This window comes from Diplotaxodon limnothrissa, linkage group LG8 (genome assembly GCF_057381915.1).
Source record: "Diplotaxodon limnothrissa isolate DT_005_m linkage group LG8, D_limnothrissa_male_GT1.1, whole genome shotgun sequence".
Lineage (NCBI taxonomy): Eukaryota > Metazoa > Chordata > Actinopteri > Cichliformes > Cichlidae > Diplotaxodon > Diplotaxodon limnothrissa.
Window position 1 is genome coordinate 27,687,767 of NC_140603.1, and position 24,320 is coordinate 27,712,086.

General features: G+C 40.9%; 1 protein-coding gene across 1 annotated transcript; it reads left to right on the plus strand.

Moving 5' to 3' along the window:
* Positions 1-368: 368 nt before the first annotated feature.
* Positions 369-19,342, plus strand: tbx21 (T-box transcription factor 21). Its single transcript, XM_085361028.1, has 6 exons — positions 369-1,196; positions 12,642-12,796; positions 15,403-15,524; positions 15,867-16,025; positions 16,655-16,716; positions 17,036-19,342. Exons 1-6 carry the CDS (start codon positions 649-651, stop codon positions 17,853-17,855), a joined length of 1,866 nt encoding a protein of 621 aa, XP_085217154.1. The 5' UTR covers positions 369-648; the 3' UTR covers positions 17,856-19,342.
* The last annotated feature ends 4,978 nt before the right edge of the window (positions 19,343-24,320 follow it).

A 24,320-nucleotide genomic window follows, 5' to 3' on the forward strand; every position in this document is an offset into this window, starting at 1 on the left:
TTAAACAAAATCATGACAGCAGGTTTTAATGTGCGCAAATGAACCAAAAGGCGCAAAATAGCATCAGAGACAATTAAAATTATAACATAAATTTTTTATTTGCTGTCACTTCTAAAACATTTCTGCTGTGTCCATATTTTAATTTTAAAGCAGAAGACTACACTCTACTCCTCTTTTTCCCCAAAGGTCTCTGCGTGCGTGTCTGTGTGTGTGGGTGTAATCTCGTGTCTCTACTGAGGGGATGTTCTCTTTCATATCTGGAGCCTATCGCGCCCTCCCCTGCCTCTGACACACCTCCAAAATATGACCACCTATAAAATGTATATATCATAGGTTAGAAAAGCGAGCATGTGTTTGAGTTACTGCTAGCGACTCCACACGTCAAAAAAGACAAACACCAACTCTGGCAATAATAAAAGTTTATCGATGAACAGACTAATGAGGCGTGAGGGATGTTTTTATATCTGAACCTCTGAGCGGCGGAGACACCGAGTTAAAAATTCATGTCGGTGCGTTTTGAGTCGTAGGTGAGGGCAAGTGACTTTGTTGTTTTTTGGTCTTGGTTTTTATGATTATCATCGTACATGTTTTTACTCAAACGGAGCGCAAACTTATGACATTTGACACAGCCTGGGAGCGGGGCTGCAAATGGGCGGCATAGGTGGCAACCTCTACCTCAGCATGTTGAATGGGACTGAAACGCAAACTTTCGGAAAGAACGCCGACATCAGCAGTCACTTCCACCGCGGCGGCAAGGATCTAGCCGAGTTCAAAATGGGGATTCAGGACGCGAGGTTTTACTACTCGGACTCTGTTCAGAGCGGGCAGGACGCGCTGCCGCTGTCCTACCACTCGGACCAGGCGGTAGGAGGATACGGAGCGCAACCCGGCAGGTTTTACGCACAGACCCTCAGCAGCTGCCCGTACGGCAGCGTGCGCTCTCCGCCGAGAAGCGGAGCCGGGCAGGCTTACATCCCGACGGCAGGAGACGGGTTTCCCACGGGCGGTAAAGACGTGTACTCCCCTTCTCCGGAGAATTACCCAGCGAGCTTTCAGCACGGGTTCCAGCGGCAGCCTCTCTACCCTTTACCTGGGCTACAGGTGTGCGGGAAGACTCAGGCTCTGCTCAATAACTACCCGCTGTGGGCCAAGTTCCACAAGTTCCAAACCGAGATGATAATCACCAAGCAGGGGAGGTGAGTCTCACAGAAAAACAGAAAAACTACACATTGTTTCCTCCGCTGTCGATTAGCACATTTAATGGAGCAAAGAGGGGGTCATAGAAAGCGTGAATTTCACACCGCTGCCCTTTGGTTTTTACACTTTCTAATTTACTCACTCACCTGTCTTATCTTTACCATGAGCAGCCTCCGCTACGCCACAAGAGCGCACTTCAATTCACGTCTAAAACCAGTTTTATTTTTCTGTTTCCGAGAGTTGAATGGCGGTCGTCTTCCAGCTCTGCAGACTGTGCAGGCATCACCAACACGTCTCTGCTCAGGTGACGTGGTTGTTGGGAGTTTTTCTGGGATAATGATCGAAAGGTGCAAAGTTTTGCGCAAAATTTGCCTCATCCGAGCTGTTGCCTACTTAAAGGATGTGAAAGTACGACAGTTTCTAAAGAATTGAGTTTTAAATTTGAAATTTATTAGGGTACGCACAGAAGGCCACTATGTCATTTTACTGAGAGGCATCTCAAAGGTTTGTTACTATGCAAGGAATTACAACCGAATTAAAAAGTTGTTGAAGAGGCAAACAAACTGCAAAGTGGAGTCTCAGCTGCAGGCTGAGCTGTTCTTTGACCTATAAAGTCTCTTGGGTGCCTTCACTTTATATCAGCACCTCTTCAGCTGCCAAAAAGGAAATTTTACAGTTTTTCGAACCATCAGAGAAAGCGGTAATCTTTAAAAAAAAAAAAAAAAAAAAAAGTTACGTCATCTTTTTGACCATCCGTCATTGGCAATAATCGACGTTACAAAACTCAATTTGGGAGCTAATCAAATTCTTGTTCGTGCAGACAGCGAGGAAGAAATCTAAAACAAGAGTCAAAAACAACCCTCATAGCGATACTCTTAAGTGGGAAGCTTTAAAAAAATGACGATATCGAAATTGTGATTAAAAAAACATGTGGGCTCGCGCAGGCAGCTCTCTGCAGCGCACACAGCTCATGGCCTGAGAGGGGAAGAGACGGCGCTGCCGGGCCTCTCTTGATAGGTCACCGAGCATTAAGATGCAGTCACGTCGATGAGGATTAATTCACTAATATGCGACACTTGTGTTTGACACAAGGTTTCAGGCCATAGGTTTCTCATGGCTCGGATCTGTGCACGGGAAACAATTGCGCTGTCACATAATATGACACTGATATTTCCAGTGGCTTCACTCGGTTTGTCGGCTGAAACTCAAAATTTTTGTATTAAAATGGCTTGAGTAAAAATTCACAAAGTTTACTCAAGCCATTTTAATCTATATATCTAAGGTTGTGTGTGTGGTGTTGTTGTTGTTGCATGTGGCGTTTTGTGGTTTTTTGAAACAGATGAATTTCAGTTTGGTAGGTGCAGCTTATGTTCTTGCAAAATATTCCCCTTTGACCTGCATGGCTTCTTTGCCTTCTGGTTTACTACTGAAAGTTATTCTGAGTGCAGTACACTTACGGTTTTGGGGGTAAGAAATGCTCCTTTTAGATAGACTTTTGATATACTTTCTTGCCTTTTATCTGCTAAACCTGATCACAAATTGCACATTTAACTGTTCACATGGTTCACAAATGGATCGTTTTAGAAATTCCCTTCAATGCCTTGTAATTCATTTTATGGTGTGCACAGGTTTTGCAGAATTAGCCAATGATTTGGGGATTTTAGTGTTAAAAATGTAGTATTTTATTACGTTTTTATCCAAGTGTGTGTGCGTGTGTGTGTGCGTGTGTGTGTGTGTGTGTGTGTGTGTGTGTGTGCGAGTGTGTGTGTGTGTGTGTGTGTGCGTGCATCTTCTATTATTTGACGTAGCAATTCCTGGCAGTTTCCTCTGTAGACAAACTCACTGTGGTAAGTAGCATCATATATCAGGTCACGTAATTAAAATGCATGCAGTACACTTTTATTTTGCTCCAGCTAATTTCAGCTTCCCTCAGAGCAAAGAAAAAGTCAAAGACTACCCGCAATAATAATAGGGTCGGTGAGTGCAGAGGTGTTATCCTTCCACATGTGACAAAAAGCAAATTTTCTTGTTGTGCAAAAACCACAAACCTCATATTGTGAAAATGTGAAATCCTGGCGATGAAAATGTTCTGTCTTTTATCTTTACCCCTGTTTCTGACACTCACACTTTTTCGTAACATAAAAAAAGAAAAAATCCTACAAGATTTTGAAGAAGGTGAGCAGAGAAACACTAAAAAAGAAGAAAAAACTTTCAATATCAGAGGCAATATCCTTCTTAAAATTTTCATCTTGGTTTCAGGCTTCCACAATAATTTTGGTGTGATTTTAAGAGAGGAGTCCGGGGGTCTGCAATGTTAATCAAAACCTCGGTATCAGTAGGCGAAAGGGTGAAAGAAACTCTAGAGAAATGAAGTGAAGGGTCAAACATTACTGAAGCTTTAGATGGCCACACTGAGGAGGTGAGGCACCTTTGATGTTCAGGAAGTAAAAGACTAGGTTCTCTTTTTTTTCTGCTTTCTTCAGCCTCCACTAGACGGTGGGTGTACAGCCTGACAGATCTCTCAGAAGCTCATGTAGCACACCTGGGCTTTGAAATCTAGACACATTTTCTCGGCCTGTAGCGAAGGGTGGGGGCGAATTCATCTGCACTTCTCATGAGCTAAATTCAGATTCACCTCACTAGCTGATACCATGGCACAGGCTGTCCTCGGCTAAGACGAAGTTTGTGTCAGCGCAACCGTGTTACCGCGATGATCCAAGGGGTCGAACAAATTGTGGTAGAAAATGGGAAAAAGGGGATATTTTGTGATTTAAAAGAAATCAAATGACTAAATTTGAAAAGAGAAAGTGAAGCTTTCTTCCTTATTCATTTGTTTGACCAGGGATCCTACACCTGTGGTACTCTTGGTGCAGATATGAGTCAAAAAGGCAAACTTTTCCCTGCAGCTGTTTCCAAGAAGTACATGCATTCGTGGGGACTTTTTTTGGGAAACTGCAGTAGAAAGCAGCTTCATTTTTTGTTAAAAGGGTTAGGCCGCGTTTGAATTTGTAGGAAATCACCTCGAAATGTGCCTCTAATTGAACGATCCTCTGGTAGTTTTCAAAGAGGAAATAATTCGCTTTAATTACAGCACATAACTTACAAAGAAAGTCTTGCTCGGCCATGCAGTGTGTGTTCTAGGAAGGAGAAAGTACTGACTAAGTTCTCAGCGTAAAAACACCTTTTAGGGAAATAATGTAAAACTAAAGTTCAGACTCGGAGGAATCATGCTCATCTGCCCTCTCTGCTCCACTGACTGCAAACTGTAAACTGTATCAGTCTGACATCCTGTAGTTTTTTGAGAGGAAACAATCCTTTGATTTATTTTGTTCCCAAGAATAGATGGTGCTGCTGTGTTTTGAGTAGAATGAGCGCTCAGAAACGGTAATCGCCGCGTATGATGAGTTTTAGGTTCCTGTATCTGTTCTTAATAAACCGTTCTGGTGCTTTTTTATTAACACACAATGAAAATGAAATGTGGTTTTTATTCTTCTAATATACTGCAGCCCATTGGTGAAAATGCTGTTTTTCTATGAATTCATCAAATGATTTAGGTAATAACCAGCTTTATTTCCAAAGTAGGCTTCTCATGTTGTGGAAATTATCACTTCACATCACCAAGGAAATAAGAGTGGGTGTCTTTAGAAGGGCAGCTTGCTCTAGAAATTTAAAGAAGTTAATGCTGAAATTAACATATCAGAAAAACATATTTAAGAATTGCATCGCGAGCTGCCTTTTTGGTGAATGTTTGGAAGTCGTATGTATTCGTTTTTGCTCGCATTCTCTCTCTCTCTCTCTGAAAGCAGAAGTGGGACTATTTCAAGGTTTTGACAGTATGACCTGTCACTTCCTGTTCAGCTGTTTATGTGTGCCTATGTAGCTTTTCGCAGAAACATCTAGTGCCAATATTTTAGACAGCTATACAAGTACTTCCTCATACCGTGTAATTAAGCTCCTCTTCAAAGTGAGTAATGTCCACCGCATTTGGAGCCTTAGGCTTATTACTGACACACTTGATATATTTTTTTAACTTTATAGCTCTATATTTGGTTCCCAAAAAGTTTGATTAAAAAATACTGTTACTAATTGAACATGAAGATAGGCTGCTGACTGGTTGTGGAACTAATTAGATAAAGAAATATAAACTGTATCTACTTCCCTATTTGTTTTCTATTGCTGGCAAGTTCATTGTTAACAATGATTTGATTCCACTGTTATAAATGGACTGTATACTGATAAATACTAATATATACATTGATCAGCCACAACATTACAACCACTGATAGGTGAAGTCAGTATCACTATTCATCGCGATGCTACTTTGCTACTTGGCATAATGACACATACCGCACACCTAAACGTTATCGCAGATGCTCCCTGATGGCTGCAGCCTCCCTCTGCAGGATAATCCAAAAACTCCTCAGGAATGGCACGAGGAAGACAACACCGAACCCGGAGCATCGACTGATCTCCAAACATGTGTTTTTAATTATACATTCTGGATCTGAGAAGTTAAGCTAATGTCAAAACACGGCAAACTTGCATTTCTTGTAATGGCCAACAGGGGGCTACTCAGTTCGTTCATACCGAGGTCTTTTAAAAAATGACTTTACTACTCATTTGACCTCTGACCTCAGCGAAAATGTTCCTTTAATTTTATCACTTTTAATCGCTAATGCAGTGTTATGTTCTTTTTTAAAGTGTGGCCCCTTTTAGAGTGAAATAGATGATAAAGCTGGATGTGCTAGGGCGTGTCTACATTTATCTTCTCTGTACAGTGTGTGGTTATAATGTTGTGGCTGATAGGATCTTTACCAGACTGTTTGATTGTCCAAAAGCTACTGAAAGAAACATTAGCGAGGCCCAAGCATAAACAAGCACACACCAGTACACCAACCCCAACAAATGGGAATTAATGTGCTCCTGAAATTTGTTCCTAATTCCTCACTGTAGAAACTAATGGCCTTGTGTCGTGTTTGATAGACAAGAAGCTGGATGTGTTGGAAAGCAGACTAAACTACAACTGCTTTTAGTCTGTCCGAAGGCTTTGTTTATGATAAAAATCCAGATTAACAGCAGCATTATCCTTTATGAGGTCTGAAGCATGAAGTCCACAGTATCAGGTGACTACCCCTGACTACTACCCCCCAAAATGGACATTTCAGCACTTATAGTGGCTGAATTCCTCTGCCATAAGTCAATACACAAACAAGGGTGTCCATGTGCTAAAGAGTCCTTGTGTCCGGCAGCAGCTGTAGACTGGCATGTTTTCGTCACAGATGATCAAGCGTACGCGCGGTGACAAAAACTGGACCTGAACTCCTGTCCAGATGAATCAGCGGGTGCGCTCATGTGGAAAAGTCTTCTCCCTGGTGAATACCCAGTTCCTCTTCTCCGCTCAAGCTTCTGCCTCGCATCCCCAGGACAAAACCCCCACCCTTCCCCACCCCACCTCTCCTCTCCTCTCCTCTCCTCTCCCTCCTTCCCTCTCTTCACTCCACCCTCTGCTCTTTCCTTTTCCCTTTCTCCAACCTCCGTTTCCCCCCCACAGTTTCCCCTCCCGTGCCCTCCCATTCCTCGCTCTCCAACATCCACACAGTTTATTTTGATTTTTTTTTTCTTTTAAATGTCACTGTCTCTATATTGGTGACTGGTTCACCACACTCATCTTCTTCTATGGTATTTTGCCTTAAAAACGACTACAGTTATGACTCTTCATGTTCGTACACGGCGTGCTCAGAAATAGACATTTGCCGTTACTGTTTCTATAATTCAGTGGCACGCTGGCAGGTTTATTAGTTAGCCTGTCTGGTAGCTGGGTAACTGAAATTGTGATTTCCTATTGTGTTAAAGCGACTTCATGTGTCTGTGTATCATCATTTTCCAAACTGCAACAGACAGAGGTGCTTTCCTTGTGACTGTATCTGCCATGTAAAAGTAAAATCATGTTTGTGTGACACTCTAGACATGACAGCTACCATGCCCTTAATTACCACAACGCCACCACACTGAAAATAACTGCACACTATCATGTATGTATGTAGTGCTTTTCAGCGTCTCTGAGTGAACTTTGAACACAAAGAGCCTCCCACACATGCAAATACCCCTCTGTGTTGTGTTTTCTTTGGTTTCTCCCCTTCTCAAGTTCTGATTTCCTATAAAAGGCTCTACTATAAGTAAACTGATAATATGAATGGGGTAAAAAAAAAATTATAACAATTCTACTTCTTTCTAGATTACTCTCACTCAGTGTAGGTGGATCAATCCATTCATGAGCTCAACAGCCAAGTTTCTGTTTTCGCTTGTATTAAATACTGCTGCGGAAGAAGAGCCCTTTCACCTGTTCTTTGCGAGCCACTAAAGAGCTGCTGCCACGATTGTGTTTCACCGAGAACTATGATTGATTGTTAAACTGGACTTGCCTTGTAGCCAGAAAACCCCAACTGGGACGGTTCAGCGTAGGGTTTTGTCTTACTAGTGAGCAAGGAGGGCGTGTGTATGTGCTGCCGTCTTAAAGAGCCAGCAGTCAAAGAGACAAACTGGAAAACATTTGATCATCTGAACTTTTTCTTTACATGAATTAAGGAAAAGTCCAGCTTTTGCCGTTCTTTTTATAATCAATAGAGATGTGTTTTTGAAAACTGGACACAAAGCTTGCATTTATATATCCAAATTTAAAGTAAAGTACCTTTAGTCTACAAATCAATGCAAATGCGAATTACCACGATTTTTGTAGTAATTTTAACCCTTCAGCATTGTTATTAAACAATATGGGTACATATGTGAGCAGTACAGAGCCCCCTAAGGGTCACATCAGGAATTTATTCAAGACTTCTTTTGCACTACCCGAAAATAACTTTTGCGTTTCCTCTGATTCATAAAGAAATGCTGAGCTGTATTATGATACACACACTGCCGTTGGCTGTGGCCACAGCCAGTCTGCATACCCTCAGCTGTGGCTGCTCAGTTGCAAGTCTGTAGCCTTACAGTCAGAAAGATAACCAGAGGAGCTGGTGTACCAGTTTGCTCATTGACCACTGCCAAAGCTGATTTGGAGCTGCAGCTGTGCTCACAGCCAGTGGCTGTATGTTGCAGCTCAGCCTTTTGAGAGGTCTAATGAGCAATAAATGCATAATGTGAAACATCACAGCATCTGTGCTTTCTCTCTGCAGAGCATTCCCATAAGCCAGTGAACCTAAACCGGGAGCTCGAGTAGCCCAGGGGGTGCTTCTGCAATTGCCAGGGGGGTAATTGGAAATCTGAACCACACTAATCTGAAAAGAAACAGTAGAAATTACAGTTTAATTAAAGTAATTTAATTCATTGTAACAAGAAATTTAACAAATAGTTGATACCGCTAGATAAGAATATGGCTAACAGCTACAAATGTTCAGTAACGGTATGGAAAACAGATTAAAAATGATAAACACTTAAAATAAAGCTCGATAAAGTTATTAATAAAAGTCTGCAGAAAGAAAGTCACTTTTTTTTTTACCACAAATAATATGGATCTTTTTGGTCTCACACACTTGCTCTTATTTTAAACATAATATATGCACCGTGTAAATACTGGTAGATAGAACTGTCTATTTTTTATTAATAGATTGGGCTATTTCCTAACAGCAGTGAACTACTGGTTAGAACAGTAAGTCAGTAGTTGGGATAAATGGATGTCATACTGTGGTTCACTAAGCATAATTGTAACAATCATTAAGAGTGAATCGATTATTCAAAACTGGCTGAATAATTTTTTAAAAGTTTTGAATAATCGATTTATTCTTAACGATTATGCTCAGCTGTCAGTTATGCTTAGTGAACCACAGTATCACAGCTTTTAGTTATTTACAGTTATTTCTAGCACTGTTGCTCATTTTGTATATTATACAGTTTAAACACAAAGTAAAGTGCCCCATCGTAATACCATGTGACAAATGTAAAAGTAACTTTATGCATCTCTTAATTTCCCGTACAAACGATGTACGCAGATTCAGGCTACACACATGAAATCCTCATCAGCACGGACGGGCCCTCGGGCCGTCGCTAACAGTAGCCTCTTACTCATTGTCTCGTTACACACCTGTCTTGTTTTTGCACCCCTAAATCACCCAGCTGATTTTAGATGAGGTCAGTTTCGATCGAGAAGAGATAACAGGTTTTGTAGTTTACCAAAACGATGCTGCCAACATGTAGTATCATGTTCTCGGCACAAACTTTAACTGACTGAATTATATTTAGGCTATATGTCTAACTTTCATTTCTAACGTGTGTGTGTGTGTGTGCGCGCAGTTTGCGCAGTGTGCGGTGATCAAATAGACATGAGACCTTATCTATCTTTTCCACCCACATCAAAATGTTTTAGACAAGAAAGTAAAGGGTGTTTCTCGAAGAGCTATTTTTTCTGTTTTTGTGCGCACTTTGCCCTCTTAAAGTGACTACGACATGCTTTTCATAGAACTCATTATAACCATCTATACTTTTACACACTTTCAGCTCTTTTTTAGCCAAATCTATTATTTGAAGAAAAATAGACAAAGGCATGTTTTTATTCTATTTACATTTGTAGGTTTAAAACCACTTGTGCACTTTTAATACCGAACAAATCTAAGTGGCAGGGGTGGGCAGCGGGAGCTGAATGTCAGTCATTACAAATGCTCCATAGCCTGAGGAGCTTTTAGCTGGTGTCAAACACAATGCCTTTATTTACACCAGCTACACTCTGGTGACCTCATATGGACCCAGAGTTCATCGCAGGGGTATTTATAAGCATGCCACGGCAATAAAGAGACAGAAATGAATGAACATGAGATTTGGTGGCATTATCAGGAAAAGCTCAGGTCTTCCTTTAAATCACTGAGTTTCTGTAATGATAAAACAAATGAGATCATTTTTTGCATGCAGTGATCTTTAGGGGAAGGTGAGTTGTGAGGCAAATTTTTAGTCATTATATCTCCAGAAACGTCAATTTCAGTCTCTTGAAGGACTCTGTGGTTCAGTCTGAAATTTCTCAGTAATGATTTGGTTTTATAGAGAAGCTCAAGGTCACGAGTGGCCACATCCTACGGAGTTCTGCAATGTGTTAATGCCATCTTTCCTAAAATTTACATATCGCTAGACTGTCTTCCTCTAAGAAAGATTAGGTTTTTGCAAACTGTTATTCACATCTTTATTTTCATGTTAACCCAAACCACAAGCTTTTCCTAAACCTAACCAAATAAATCCGTAATAGTAATTAGTAAATCGAGATGAGATTCAAACTCCAGGCTTCTTTAAAGTTTTCATGCCACCTCTTCTGAGTTTGCACGCTAATATGATGTCAGTCAGTCATTTGCTAGATGGCATTTTAGAAACACCTACATGAGTCATTTCAGATGCTTGCCGCGTACAGCTAATATCACCATTTAGTTTGAGCATTTCTTCAGTCTCATAATATTAAAGGACATTCTCAGTTAAATCTCAAGGAAATACTTTTTCTGCTTGAGAACATTTGCTCACAAAAACATTGCAAGCAGCACATCTTTGCTATCTATAGTCTACCTTTAGCACCTCATCAAGTAAACTATTATTACAAGCCACAAAGCAGAGGACAGGCCTCTAACGTGGCTGTGAAAGGGGTCTTTTCCTAAAGCTCACGAAGCCGTGTTGATGTCTAACTTAACCAGGAAATAATATGAAACTAGGTGGGGGAAAAAATCAGTTTAATAAAAGCCTTGTCGATTAAATCTCCATCAAACTTTTTCTCACCTATCAGTCATTTGGGAAAATGAATATTAAAGGACATGATTGTCCAACTAATTTCCCTTAAGTGGATTTCCCCCAGAGAATGACTAACATTTGTGTGTTACATGTTGCGCTATAATGTAAAGTGTGAACTACAACTCAGTAGGGTTAGTAATTCTGAATCACTACAGTAAGTGTTTCGCGTCGACATGCACTCCGGATATTTGGCGCACACGTGAATGTCAGCAGGGTTTATCTGCCGTTGTGTGTTCAGAGTCCATTTCTTATATGTTTGTGTGTGTCTCTTTAATTTTAATTTAACCCAGCTTCTCCCTCTCCGTTCCCGGGTCATCCCAGTTACCTCGTCTCACTGAAGTGATCAAAACGAGTTGAACATGCAAAGCTCCAGCAATCAAGAGCATCTTCTGGGGCATCTTTTATTAAAAGCAGCATTAAATATTGAGCTCAAGTGTCAGCTGTCCTCTCCACCTCTCATGACTCCTTTAGCTGCTTAGGAAACCGAGGATTACAGTTTGAAAGGCCAAACATGAATCATCTCAACAGCTTACGTACATGCACTGTTGAGAAAATTTACAATAGTTCAGTTTTCAACAACAGATTATTTTAATGGAATCCATAATTTTTAGAGGCTGTGTGATTCAAAAGAGAGAAATGTCAGTTGTTTCTGACAGCTGAACTTATTTTGTACTGTTTGTACCGTGGCTCAGGGGGTTGGGAATCGCATCTGTAACCGGAAGGTCGCCGGTTCGATCCCAGGGCTCTCTGTCCTGGTCGTTGTGTCCCTGGGCAAGACACTTTACCCTACTTGCCTACTGGTCTTGGCCAGAGGGGCCGATGGCGCGATATGGCAGCCTCGCTTCTGTCAGTCTGCCCCAGGGCAGCTGTGGCTACAACTGTAGCTTGCCTCCACCAGTGTATGAATGTGAGAGTGAATGAATAGTGGCATTGTAAAGCGCTTTGGGTGCCTTGAAAAGCGCTATATAAATGCAATCCATTATTATTCTGTTACATAAAGTTTCATGCAATGATGTCAGTGTATATGCATGTAATCAACAGACATCAGGGTCTACTTTCCACTCTCAGCTCTGTATGTCCACCTGCTGTTCAAATCTCCGGTTTGTGAGAAGAAAGCTGACTTAAAGCAAGAGGAGCCAAAGTGGCTTGTTTTAGACAGAGGATGAACTAATGGTCTACACCAATAAAGCTGATTTTGAATAGTGATCCAAGTTACTGGAGTCTAAGTTTTAATATTTGGAAATATAACATAAACCTTTTATACGGAATAAAAACTCATCTCCTGTTTTTTCAACACACTAACCATGTGCAGGGCTAATATGGATAAAGTGTAATATGGGTTTCAGTCGCTACTCACATGCACATTATTTTAAAAACTCAGGGGCAGCAGCCTCACATGGCTGTTTTCTGTTAACTTTGAAGACAGATATGTTTGCTGGATAGACATTTTCAATTATAGATAGATGTGTTTAACATTGAGATCTGTCAGCACTTTGATGCATTTTGTAACTGTCATCAGAATAATCGTGATAACAAAAAAAGTCATAACCTCTCGAGATTTTATCTGCTTCTCTGTGCACCTTGGACGTGGGCGTAGTTGATCCATAAACCTCTACAATATGTGAACAAAGGTATAAACAACGTTTTTGGGTTGTTTTTTTAACAAATAAATTTCTCTTATGTCTCTCCAGGAGGATGTTCCCCTTTCTGAGCTTCAATATCAGTGTTCTGGATCCTACTGCCCACTATAACGTCTATGTGGACGTCGTTCTAGCTGATCAGCACCACTGGAGATACCAGGGCGGCAAGTGGGTCCAGTGTGGGAAGGCAGAAGGGAACATGCCAGGTACACTGAAACTATAGCACAGAATGTAAAACCCTGGGGCTGCCTTTATGACTGTTAGAAACCAAGATTTGGTACGCTGATCAAACAACTACATTTACATTCACAAATACTAAAAAAAGAAGAAAAAAAGAGTGCTGCAGCGTCTATTGAAAAAGACTTTGAACACACTGATAAAAACGATAAGCGACTAAGATTATAACTTTTATATATAGCAGATGTAAAAATGCAAAAGGATATAAAAGGGATGACGTACACCACCAAAGTAATTGTACTTTACTTGACCGATTTCACTTAAAATGCTTTATATTAACTCCACTATAGTTAAAACCTTAAAATAAACTGTTGCATTATATCAAAGGAACGTAGTTGGATTAGCATTTGCACTGATACATACATAAATGCATGTAATATAATGAAACCGGCTATTCTGGACGACAAATATTGCAATTTTGGATTCACGAGTTTTACTAGTACTCCTAATACGTAAGAACAGCTCTTCCACCTGTGAAAAAAAAATGTCTACTTCTCATTGAAAATAGCTATTTTCTTCTCATCGTGCATTTACCACCAGTAGCCGGTAAACAGCTCAAACCCACAATCTTCCTGGGGCTTCCTACACTAGATTCTAATGCGAAGTTTATGATTTAAACCCGCCATCGAAAATAAACTTGGGTCAGTCAAGCAGGAGACTTCACTCAGTGTGCTGCCTGGAAGAGCCTGAGGAAGTGGTTTATTTAGCAGTATTGTAGCAAACCTAGATGCATACAGTAGGGAAACCAAAACGTGCATTAAGATGCACACTTGGTCTGAGAGGTTTTCAGTCAGCAGCTTCACAACATGTTTTGCAATTTTTTCAAAGATTGCCTGATGTTCCTTGGTTTAAGGAGCTATAATAACTGACTTAAACAGGAATGCATTTTTGTTGAGCCGAGACGAATCCTAAAAACCAATTTACTTACCAGAAAAATACACTCAAACATTTTTAAGACGCGGAAAATTTGTACTTTGGAAATTTGGAGTATTTTTTTTAGTCAGCCTCCATCTACAAAGTACGACAATAAAATCTTTAGGAATATTATGCCATCTTTAACCCCTCTTTAAACCCACTAAAAACATGTCCAGTAATTTGATCACTTTGAATATGACTAACAATTGCACTCACAGTTTCTCCAGCACCTATCAAAGCTCTCCGGGTCCCGCTTTGATCTTCCGTGGCATCCAAGAGTGTCTGAATTACTCACCAGATGTACCTCCAATCGTGCTTCTCCCCAAGTATCTCGTTATACATCAGAGTTCATTTCAGCCACTTCTCTCGTCTTTTCTTGTAAAGACGTGTTCAACATCAAGCATAGAAGTAATTATTTAACACGTTACATTTACATTTCTACGCCCTATTCTCTCCACAACCTTTCATTCAGTATTTCCTCCTGTTCACACTTCAGAAAAAAAAAGAAAAAACTAAGCATAACAATAGCAAGTTAACCGAGATTTCATTTTATGTGTGATTGATGATAGACAAACCACAAATATATAAATGAGAGAAACTGCAAGGTGCTGTCACACATATGCCAGGTGTTGTGGAAAGGTGACTGCTGATGTGCTACAGTTGTGGAATTTGTGGTGAAACAACTTCACTCAATTAGATTTAATATTACCCTTATGTGGTGTGCAAAAATAAGGTTAGCAGGTCGTTGTGGTAATGTTGTGAGAAATCTTGGCTGCTCTAGGAATATATAAAAATATTAAAGGAAGGAAAACAGAGCCATCCCAGTTTGCAGGGGAAATACCTGATGGAAAAGTGGCGTTTTAAGACGTTTTTCATCTTCCCTTGTATTCAACTGAAGTGGCCTACAGACAGTAACTTATTATTAATATCCATTAACTTTTGTGCCATAAATATTTTATAGTGCTTGCTGATGATTTGCAGAAAATATAATTTTTAATCGCATCAAATTCAACTTGAATTCATGTAAATCTCTATAAAATTGACTTTAGATCAGAGAAGATTTTAAGTCCTTAAGCCAAAGTTGTTTTTTGTAAATTTACACCTGAGGGGCTCCAGCAAAATGTTGTTTCCCTCTGCCTAATCAGCAAAACAGAAAGTGAATAGCAGCATTTTAAAAATGACTCAGAAAACACTGATATTACTGAAACTGTCCTAAAAAGTCTCATTTCAAAATTTACCAAATTCGACGCTACAGAAATGAAGCGTGTCATGATGCACCTGTTTTAGTCATAGTGTTAGTGGCAGGTTACATTTTGAAACTGCTTGGTCTCAGCGCATTGACCGTCTGGGTTAACAGGTGGAGGATTCATGGAAAAGCTGCTGAGTTATGGGAAGAAATCTAATCACAGTTAGTCTGTTCATTACTGAGAGCTTTAAAAAAACAAAAAAAAAACAGCTGAATAAAACACAGCTGTAAAGGAAATGGTGCAGAAGAGAAAAAGTGAGAATCAAAGCAAAACTCGCTGCAGCACGATATTCCTGTTCTCTTGTTTTTGTGATAGCTTGAAGCCAAAACTGTGAAAATAAATAAATAAAACAAAGCGTGCAGCCCTTATTCATAACTACATGCGCTGCTCGCCATGTGCTTCGGTGATTGCAGGGAACAGGATGTACATGCACCCCGACTCTCCCAACACAGGAGCTCACTGGATGAGACAAGAGGTGTCGTTTAGCAAGCTCAAGCTCACCAACAACAAGGGAAGCACCAACAATGTGGCACAGGTACCGTGCTTTTGCCTCTAATTTGCTTTCTATCTACAAATCTGTCTGTGAATACGCTCGCGTGGTCAGTGAGTGGCTGAAACATATCGATGAATGCAATAACTGTCACCTTCTGCTTATATTTTACACTACTTTAATCATTTCCTTTCGTATTCTTGATATATGAAAACATTAACCACATTATGAGTGTCGCGATGGAAACCATCTGCAAACACTCAATTTCTGCCTGCTCATTTCCTGCCTTTATTTTTCTCGCTTATCGGTAAAATAAAGGTATCTTTGTTTCCTGCTCTTAATCTTTAGCAGCCAAATGACCATAATATTACATCTCCCTTTCTCCAGATGATAGTTCTCCAGTCCCTCCATAAATACCAGCCTCGTCTTCACATCGTGCAGGTAAAGGAGGATGGCACGGAGGACCCCTTCCTCTCTTCTAAAGCTCAGACGTTCATCTTCCCGGAGACTCAGTTCATCGCTGTTACTGCTTATCAAAATGCAGATGTAAGTCACCTCAGACACAAAGATGAAGATGAGATTTGTATGCTTTAAAAATATGTTTTAAGGTGTGAACCGCAGCCTGTGTTGCAGACCACTGACATGCTATTCTACCATGTTTGCATATTTATTGTATTGTATTTGGCAACAACCTTCCACAACTGGCCCACAAAAACACCTCTTATAACTTCGATTGCACAGCTTTAATGATGTTGAGAGATCAATGATTCATGTCAGCGACATGTTTTACTGATTTATGCATGCATGCATCAAAAATGCAGACACACCAACTTACATTTCTGCAACCTTCAAGAGTCGCTTCACCTCGGCTGACCTGAGCACCGTAGCTCACATCTCTCTTGTGTGCGGTGTATTTTTTACGGCTGTTCAAATAAACTGTGGAACAGTTACTCCATGCAAGATATACTCTCCCAATTTTACATTTGTGTTCCTCCCCTTTGCGGTTTTTAAGATGAAATCTTTCCAATAAGAGATAAAACTGCAGTGTAGCCTCATTAATTATTAGTCGGTTAGTTCTCTTTCTGCGCTCTTGTTTCTTCAATGTGGTTACTCACTCCTTCTCTTTTTTCCTTTGCCTACGTTCTCTCATTGCCCTCCTCTTATTCCCTACACAGATCACTCAGCTGAAAATAGACCATAACCCGTTCGCTAAAGGTTTCCGTGACAATTATGACACGTAAGTAATTTCAAAAATGTCTGTATTTACAAAAAGCAAATCCTCTTCTGTTCTCAGTGTGAACCCTGCGTTCTCTCAGCATTAATAATGAGACTGGGTCACTGCTGGCACTTGAATGTCCTGAGTGCTCGTGTCAGCCTTTTAATATTGGAAAAGATGCAATTACTTGCTGCTGCTGAGCATGCTGCAGTGAAAGGGTGTGAGGGGCTGTGAGATGTTTGATAGTTGTTTGAGGTTTGGGCAGGAAATAACACCTTCTTTTTTTCCTCTTCTTCTCACACTCGCTTCTCTTCCCCTCCTCCTCCTCCCTCCTGCCTAGGCTGTACGCTCCTCCCGACTCTGATCGCCTCACCCCCTCCCCTACAGAGGGCCAGCAGCTGCTGCCAGGGAGCTGCTACGCCCAAGGCTACCTCTCTGAACAGTACATGAGCCCCCTGCCCCAGAGCCGCTTCTATGGCCGCGAGCACATTGGTATGGGCCAGCAGCACAAAGACCCATCCGCAACCCCCGGTCCCCACAGCCGCTGGTACCTGTCACCTCAGCAAGGCGTGGCCCCAAATCGGCTTGACTTCACTTCCTCCTATGAGGGGGACTTCTCTGGAAATGGTTTCTACAAGCCCTTCCCCTTGCAGACATCTGCTCACCATGCTCTCAGCTACTATTCAGATCATCCTTTTGCGTCTACAAGCGTGTCTGTATCAGGAGCCGCCTCAGCAGGTTGGAGCGCCAGCCGGCCCACCCCACAGTACCTCGGTCACCCCACTAAATCCGGCCCCACTCTTGGGTGGTTTAGACCCATATCATCCTCCTCTTCCTCCTCCTCATCTTCGACATCCCCTGGGAACCCCAGGCTGCACCCTCCTCCACTCCTGGACTCTTTTCAGCCGCCCTTGCTGCAGGACAAGCCCAAAGACACTGTGGGCGTAGTGCAAGAGGAGCCTTGGCTCGAACCACCTTCTGTGAAATCAGCGGACTCAGGCGACTCTAGCCTGTTTGAGGGAGGTGTGGGTGAAAACAAGAAGAGGAGGGTGTCGCCATATACGTCCAGCACTGAAAACTCCCCACCCCCGCGCAGTGGAGAGGTCTGTGAAAAAGACAGCAACAGCGATGCAGACTATTATGGTTATTACACCCACTGAAGACCTCACACATTATCATGGTTGCCACAGTGTCTCCCAACACCTTCCCACACTGCCCTCATTGACACATTTACTGTCTGTCCAGGATAACGATGACGGGCTGGAACAGTCTCTGGTTTTGCTACAGACAAACTGCAGAACGTAGAGAAGGACAGTGACCAGCCCCTCAAAGTGTCAGACGAGTACAGGAACTTTCAAAGTTAGTGTCAAGGTTGGTGTCGAACAGAGTGGAAGTGACTGGAACGCTGGCCTAAAGTGACATAAACACCAAACAGACATAAAGACCTGTGGCTTAGGCCTTTGAAACATCTGGAGATTTGTAAAAAAAAACAACGAAACAAAAAAAAAAAAGATGTGCATATCTGCTTGCTGACAGACGCCTGCAGCAATTGTCTGTTCTTTCTGCATCAAACACTCTCACCATGTCTCCTTTGGTCTCATCTACGTCAGTTCTCACCATCAACCATTCACACATCTTTGCAATATGTTCATGTTCATTTCCCATGACGATTCTGAGCAGAAATTATGGCTTTTCACAGTGTCCTCTATCTAATTAGTGCAACACCACCTAGCGGCCACAGTGAAGCGCTGTAGGCCATGAAGTGACAGCAGGCTTGTGTTCTAGAAGGGGAACCTTCCTCATACATATTAGCCCGACATTTTCTGTGTGTTCCTCTACATCTGCCGAGATTTTTCCAACCACAGCAAAAATCGCAGGTCCACACGCCTGCAGGCAATCCAACATATCTTACTGGTTTGAAAGCAAAGCTGTTTGAGTAATATTTAATGTTAAAAGTTATTCAATTTATTGTGACACCTCTTTGTACTTTACTGTAACCCTGTATGCCACTCTAAGTCCAAACCCAGACGCAGGTAATACAGAACCACCTTCATCAATTTCAGTAACTGTCGCAGTCAGGTTTTAATCAAAACTGATCAACCCACCAGGATGTGGTTCACTTTGTCAAACATTAGTAAGCTGAATTTTGGGGGGAGTATTATAAAAGAGTTTGTGCTTTTGAATCTGTCAGTCACATCTCATGCATCTGCACTACCCACAGTTCATTTCCTAGTCGTTGGATTCCTCAATTAAGATGGAGATGTTTTCTGTCCTGTATTGTTTTCTCACTGTACACTGACTCCTAGTTAACAAAATTCTCCAATTTGAGGAATTCCTGCTGATGCAAACACTGTTTTGAGGGTTTCGCAGGATGTAGCAGCAGAGATCTGCATGGTTTACAAAGTGTTGTACTGACTCTGGCTGAATTTTTCACATGAGTTCATTTGGGATGGTGCTTGTGATTTCTATTGAGTTTGCAGTGTGCATGTAGGTCTTAAAGCAAGATACTGACCTCTCAATGCACTGTGAAGCAATATTCTAATAAGTGGGGCCATATTTTGTCCGTAGCATGCTCATGGGAACACATATTGCAGGGTATTTCCAATCGGTTCAAATTATTCCCCTGAAACCAATCAACACAACAGTGCCATCAAGGTTTTTGGTTTAAATGATACCAGAAACTCCATTATGGCTTATGTTGCATATTGGAAAAACCTCAAAGGTACATAAGCATTAAACTCTTTATGTTTAACTAAACAAATTGCCATGTTTTCCATATAACAGTGTCATAATTTTGAGGATCTGGGTTAATTTAATAGCTCCAAGTTTTGGTATTTGTTTAAATATAGAAATAAAGATCTTGGTGTGCACATGTAGGCTTTCAAAGTAATACATTTGTTAAGATTGGTGCAGTTTGTATGGAATGCCCATTTGTATGGAAGTTTCACTTCCATACAAATGGGCATTTTTTTATGTGAAGTGATGAATCTGAACATCAGATTTGGTTTTGAAAGTTACTGAAATTGCTGGACACAGCACTCCTTCGATCTGATGTGTGATGGGCATGTAGGAGGAGGGAGTTTCCAAGGCGATCTGACTGTTCTGAAGAAGCATACCAAGAGCTTTTAAGCGTGAAGCTAGTCCTTACCTCACAATGTGTCGACGTTGCATCAGTCAGAAAAGTCCCTCGCTGCAATCATAGCGTCACAATCCAGAAAATTATTGCTGTTTTTATAGATAATATGAAAGAAAAGTGGCAACATGTTCGCATTAAGGGAAGTTTGTAGCAAATTATTCGGTATCAGTTTGTTTTCAGCAGCAGTTTCATAGCTGCAACGGTTTGTCATAGCGTTTGGAAAATCCCTCCGTTTTAATCAGTTCCATCAACATCACTTTTTTTTAGTTTTAGCTTTTGGGCGATTTAGAAGCACTGATGAGTGATTTCAGCAAGGCTAAACTTTTCAGCAGCAGATTTACACAAACCCAGCTGCACCCTACTTTGCTTGGATTAAAAAATATATATGACAAAGGCCGAGCACCCTGCTTCCTTCAGCTGACTTCAAAATGCTCCTATCCACACATGGCTACAGCCCACAATCAATAACAGCACTGATATTGATGAAACAGGACCAGGTGAGGGGAAACGTGAGCACTTAAACCACACAGCAGACATTTAGTGTGCTCCAAAATTCTAAATGAGAATTTGTATTGTTGCCTCAGTAGTAAGACTGGGGATTCTTGCCGTAGTTCTCCAGGTTTTCCTCAATCTGCTGCCATAAATTGGAGTAGACCATTAAAGTGGGTCATAGAGGATGACCACACGCACCTGTACTTAAAGAGACAAGGTGCTGTCACCTTCAGACCACAATAAACAGGAAGCACAAAGTGACCAGACAGACACTCTGAATTTCCCCCCTAGTCTTTGGGCCTATCATGTGGTGACGCCGGCTGACAGAGGCCCGGCTCCCACCCTGGTGACAGAAATGAAGAGTGAGGCACCAGTCGGCGCTGATCAGAGGTCTGCTCCTCATTCCTCACTAGGTGTGCTAATGGCCTCAGACAACACTACGGGCGACAGGCAGGCACTCGGTGTCAAACAAGTCTCTACAGATCGAGAGATGAAGTTGAGTCTCTTTACATATGTGTGACTGAATCTGAAAAGACTTTAAATACGTAAAATGAAGTCCTCGGTTTACCATCCTGAGACCAACAGATAGTCACTTCCTTTATGTCTAATGAATATTCAGACTTGATTCTGGCTTTTTTTCTACATTTTCCTCACCTCATAAACAAAATTGTCTATTTTTTCATCAAATTACACAAAGCAGAGCAGAGCACCATTAACTGTAGCCTCTCTAAAATGCATGTAGTTTTATTGAACTGAATATAACATTTATTTCATTAAAAAAAGTTTGTTGAACTGAACAAGAAAGCTACAGCAAAACATGCTTTCCTTGTAGACTATTTGGATAGTTTTTAGTTTTTATTCAAAGAGAGTGGCACTAAGGCTCTTAGTGGCACAGTTTCGTTAGATTTAGCTAAAAGTTCAAAACCAAAACACATGCACTGCACTAATGTAGGCATGTGTGCTACAATGTTTAAGCTTCGTCTACTAAATTAACCCCTGGAGGGTCTTGGGTCGATTTGTGGCTCTAAGCCCAATAGTGTATGCATTTTTCTAGGACCCTCCAGGGGTTAAAAACGTATTTATTTTAATAAATGAATTGTAAAGGTTATTGTAAAGGTTAACGAACATACAAAAGTGTGCTTAGAGGAGCTACTAGTCAGATTTTCTTCACCTTCAGACAGCACCAGGCCGACTACATGCAGAAGCTGCTTAACCCTAATCAAGTTTTATATTTCCAAAAATCCAGGCCAATTCTTTCACACGAGCCAAGCTTGACTGTAAAATAATCAAATGAGGCCGATGCTGAGGCTGTGTTTTGTGTAAATCATGTTTAACTGATGCAAAAAACAGAAAAAATTGCACTGCAAGAGACTTTGAAACATGCATATAGATTATATATATGCATGTTTGGCAAACTTACAGCAAAATGTGCTTTCCTTGTGGACTGTATTGGGACATAAATGTCTGCAGAAACAGTTCAATTAGCTGATAATAAAATGTAAAATCATCATTATTAGTTAGATGAGTTGGACTCCTGACTTTATATGGGCTTTCTTTCTCAGGAGACATGTCGCTGTATAAGTGCGGATGTAAAAAATGAGATCTTTAAGGTGATTAATGTCCCTGGGAGCACCTTTGCTTTTCCTAGTGTGACTGTGAAAAGGCCTGTTGCTGTATAAATCCTGCCTTTGACCCCTGAAATTTATTGGATCCACCGGATCTCATAAACAATAATAAACACATAACGTTCAAGAACAAATCGTCCCTTCACCAGGACATTAACAAAACTAAAAAACTGGTTACGAAGAGCTAAAAACTGAATCGGTATGAACTGAAGAAAAAGTAGCTTGTGTAGCATTTCCAAAAGATGTAGTATTTAATGTTTTTGTTGACATCTGTCAGAAAAAGGGTGCTCTCACATTAACAAAGCTGTACAATCGCCAGTTCATATTTTAAGTGCAATTAATAGAACAAAAATTAGCTTAGATTTAAGGATGTTGTGGCGAGAACAACGAGAGAAGAGTTTTATGTTGACAGTTTGAGTTATGGAGCTCTTGTTAATATAGTACACTGAATGCTACTGCACCACATGAGTGTATGATCTCACATCAAACAGCAGAGAAATGCTTTCAGGTGGCAAAGGAAAGACCCCTGCTGGATACTGCAGATATTACAACCAGCTTCACCCTGACCCCTGGTGTTGGACCACTCATACCTCTGTTTCCCCTCAGTCCGCGTTCACCTTGAAAGCACATTTCTCTTAGTGTTTGGGAACTGTATTTCCAGAGATGTTACTGTAATGCAATGGTGTGAAGGATGGAGCTCAGACAACTCAAGCAACAAGCATGTAAATTTTTGAGTGTGACCCCTGTGCACTGAACCGATCATCCTTTATTTAAGAGCTTTTGAACTGCAATACAAGAAGAAATAAGAAGAAAGATTTCTGCTAGGGAAATTCTTATTTATTAAATGTCGAATAGGTTTATTGTAAATGTTTTTTAATTAATTAAAATTAAAGCTTATACATGAACAGTCTCTGCCGTGTTGATGTTGTCCTTTTATTCAACTGATGCAGCAACTTTTTGGGGACAGTGTAACAAATGTTTTTGGTCGCTATCATTTACAAACTTCCCTTAAATGCAGAACAATAATGAATTATGTACTTCACAAAAGAAGAGACGTTAATTAAATTTGGCTGTGCAGAAGATGCAGACTTTAGGATGCCGTGTTCAAAAAACACAAGTAAGTGGCTAACATCATTTATCACAGGAAACCAATGACAATAAATAAAAAGATCTCTTTCACGCCCCTCCAACTGTTTGTTTAATGACCTTGGTGTCAGTGTCAGAGGTAGCATTAGTGTTCAGTTAGGGCAGTGGTCCCCAACCCCTGGGGTTTTTATTGTTAACTCGGTTTCACTGGGTCTTTTCCCGTGTTGTAGCTGTGTGTCTTATTTTGAAAGAAATATTTAAACATTACCATAGCGACCAGAGAGCATTAAGTGGCAGAGAGGAGGATGTTACTCTCAATGTTGTTGGCGCACTTCAGGAGGACGCTGCTAATAAACAAAATAAACCACAAAATACCAGTTTTTGTCTTGGTCATATCGTTTTATTTTGTTGTATTTATCCACGACACCTTAAAGGCCGGTTTGTCTGACGTTAAACTGGTCCGTGGCGCAAAAAAGCTTGGGGACCGCTGGGTTAGGGTGAGATGGGTTTGATATACTTAAACTTAATTTAGAATGCTGCATACAATCTTTGCAATAGTGGATAACTTAATTGTTTGCATTTATACGTGTGGTGTGTATTCATTGCTCTGCCATCACAAGCGAAAGTTATCACAGGCTAATAAGGTCTTTGTTTCTGGATTTACATTTCTGGGAAGGTGGATTCTGTAGCAGATTCAGCAAATAATAAATTGAGGGGTAAGATATTTGTGAGTGCTTTAATGTCATGGGATGTCCTCTCAAAGTTAACAAAGATGCATGCCTTTGTGTATGTGTGCCCCTCTCCCAAGAAAATGTCTGTCCCTCAAACTGAGAACAACTTTCAGGTAAAATGTAAGACGCACTCATCCAAATGATCTCAGAGGCAGTGCTGCGGTTACCCGATCCCTCAGCAGAACACCATCCAGGTACGAAGTAGATTGAGTGGACAGTTTTTGAGATAAGTAAACAAGTACAGCACTGTAGACGATCAGAGAGTAAGTATTTAACCAACTACAATTTTACAGTCAGACAGAAAAACAGGGAAAATGACTTTTTTTTTCTGTCTATTGTCAGTCAGATGCTTTCCAGATGATATTGCAAGGTGAATCAAAATCTGATGGTGCTTTTCTGCATTCACTATTTCATCAATCACCAACAAGATCACCAACACTTTCTGGCTGAAATGCAAACCCAAACTATGACAGAGCCTCCACCATGTTTTAGAGATGCCTGTAGACAATCACTGTTGTACCGCTGTCCTGACCTCTTCAGTACATACTGAAAAAT

Excerpts from the sequence above, each read along its gene's own strand:
- tbx21 (XM_085361028.1), top strand. The coding sequence starts at position 649 with ATGGGCGGCATAGGTGGCAACCTCTACCTCAGCATGTTGAATGGGACT. Across the intron at positions 15,525-15,866 it reads GCACCAACAATGTGGCACAG|ATGATAGTTCTCCAGTCCCT; the intron begins GTACCGTGCTTT and ends CCCTTTCTCCAG. Across the intron at positions 16,717-17,035 it reads TTCCGTGACAATTATGACAC|GCTGTACGCTCCTCCCGACT; the intron begins GTAAGTAATTTC and ends CCTCCTGCCTAG.